Here is a 2,119-nt window from a genome sequence, read left to right as displayed (position 1 = left end):
CCTACCATAACCCTAACCCAATCCTGGCCATAACCCTTACCCAATCCTAGCTCTAAACCAATCCTAGCCCTAACCCCAGCCCCAGGACCAGAGAGCCACCCACACGTTTGTTTCACCTCCATCTCACATGTGGAAAAGAAAAAAACTAATAATCAGCTCATTGATTATGATCAGGATCAATTCAGTTTATAAAACATCAGAGAACCTTATTTCTACATTGATTTAGAAAACAACAGCAACATTAGTTCTTTCAAATATATTCATGTCAGCATAAATATAGATTTCTGTGTTTACAAAGTGAGAAGTAAATATCTGTGATAAAGGAAGGTCAGTGTTCGATTGAAAGCTGATCTCTGTGTGGAGCAGAAACATCACAACGACTAACTTTGAGCAACAAACATGGAGACAAAATAAGTTAAAGATTTAAACACAGAATCTAAATCACTGCTTTTAATGACTTGAGTTTACTTGAGTTTACACCACTCAGCTGTGTCTCCATGATAATTAACCATAACTCCAGCATAGAGAGGCTGAGTGAATGTGGTCTGGACTCTGTGGAGGAGAGTCATGGTGTCAGAGACGCTGCAGAAGGACAGAACACCTGCACTGTGATCCAGGTACACTCCTACTCTGGAGGACTGAGGACCTGACACTGGAGTGTTGATTTTGTTGTAATAAAAGTTATAACTGTTTCCATCACTACGTAACATCCAAGATTTACCATTGAATCCAAATCCACATTCAAATGAAGACCCTGCTCTGCTGATATTCTTGTATGCGACAGCTACACGAACTCCATCTCTCCACTCCACCTCCCAGTAACAACGTCCAGTCAGACTCTCTCTACTCAGGACCTGAAACCAATTAGTGAATATGTCTGGGTGATTAGAATAAAACAGTTTTTCTCTCATAAATGTTACTTTTCTGTTTCCCTCAGATAATAACAGACATTTGTTAGCCGTGTTTGGAGCCAGTGTGATTTCCTGTGAATATTTTAAGAAGTCAGCTCTGGTCTTGGGCTCTGGTTGTGGCAGTAAAACATCCATTTGAGACACAATCTGTAAAGTCTTAGCTTTCCGTTTGCTCCCAGTGCAGGAATCACAGGCCACATCTTCAGGTCCAGCATAGCAGTGATCAGCAGGAGCAGCTTGAAGTCCAGTCTTCTTCAGCTCCTCCAGTAAATCAGCTATCACAAAGCTTTTCACCGGGATAGGCCTCGGTGTGAAGGTCTGTCTACACTGAGGGCAGCTGTAGATTCTTCTCTCATCCTCATTGTCCCAGTGGGTTTTAATACAGCTCATACAGTAGCTGTGTCCACAGCCAATAGTCACTGGATCCTTCAGTAGATCCAGACAGATCGAACAGCAGAATCTTTCTCCATGCAGTTGATTTTCTTGCTGCCCCATTTCACCTGGTGCCAGTGACTGTAGAATAGTTTCACTTCCTCTGAACAAAAACAGATCTCTGCTCCTTCTGCTCTTGTTCACTTCCTCTTTTTAACATGTTAAAACACACAATTGAAAAGACCAACGGTATGGTTGGGAGGCAGCTGCCTTTGTTGTCACACTGTTTAAAGGCAGCTGCCTTTGTTTGTCACACTGTTTAAAGGCGGCAGCAATGCCCCTGAGGTTAGGATTAGACTTGGGGTTAAGGTTGGGGTAAAGACCCTGGTTAGGGTAGTGGGTAGGAAGTAGTGTTGGGGGGACCTGCAGGCAGGGGCCACTCCGAGTCTGGGACCTGAGGTGGAGCCTGGTTGTCGGGAGATCGAGTGGGAGCGAGGGAAGCCAAGGTGCTCTTTTTTTATTGTTCGGAGGTATCGTTTTGAGTATCCTCTCTTCCCGAGGCTATTGAATAGAATGGAGACGGCTGATTGAAAGTCTGTTAATTGGCAGGATATGCGGTGAAATTGGATGATTTGTGATTTTACTATTCCTTTGAATGTGTGCTTAGGATGGTAACTGGTTTTGTGAAGAAGGGCGTGTGTCTGTGGCTTTGAAGAAAACTTTCGTTAGTAATCTGGTGTGTGCCGAATTGGTTGACTGTTTTAAAAAAACTGTTTGGAATCTATGTGTGGATTTGGTGAGAGTGATACCTGGTTCAGAGCTGGCAGTGGTGAAAA

The 2,119-nt window shown here is 43.5% G+C and overlaps 1 protein-coding gene across 1 annotated transcript; it reads right to left on the bottom strand.

The window, feature by feature from the left end:
• Positions 1–200: 200 nt before the first annotated feature.
• LOC117767019 (tripartite motif-containing protein 16-like) lies at positions 201–1,505 on the bottom strand. Its single transcript, XM_034594547.1, has one exon. The coding sequence runs from the start codon at positions 1,404–1,406 to the stop codon at positions 465–467; it is 942 nt and encodes a 313-aa protein (XP_034450438.1). The 5' UTR covers positions 1,407–1,505; the 3' UTR covers positions 201–464.
• Positions 1,506–2,119: the final 614 nt, after the last annotated feature.

The sequence above is a fragment of the Hippoglossus hippoglossus genome, chromosome 8 (genome assembly GCF_009819705.1).
Source record: "Hippoglossus hippoglossus isolate fHipHip1 chromosome 8, fHipHip1.pri, whole genome shotgun sequence".
In the NCBI taxonomy this organism is placed as follows: domain Eukaryota; kingdom Metazoa; phylum Chordata; class Actinopteri; order Pleuronectiformes; family Pleuronectidae; genus Hippoglossus; species Hippoglossus hippoglossus.
This window is presented reverse-complemented; position numbering and strand designations above follow the sequence as displayed.

Bases quoted from the DNA above. Each gene is read 5' to 3' on its own strand.
- LOC117767019 (XM_034594547.1), bottom strand. From the start codon at position 1,406: ATGGGGCAGCAAGAAAATCAACTGCATGGAGAAAGATTCTGCTGTTCG.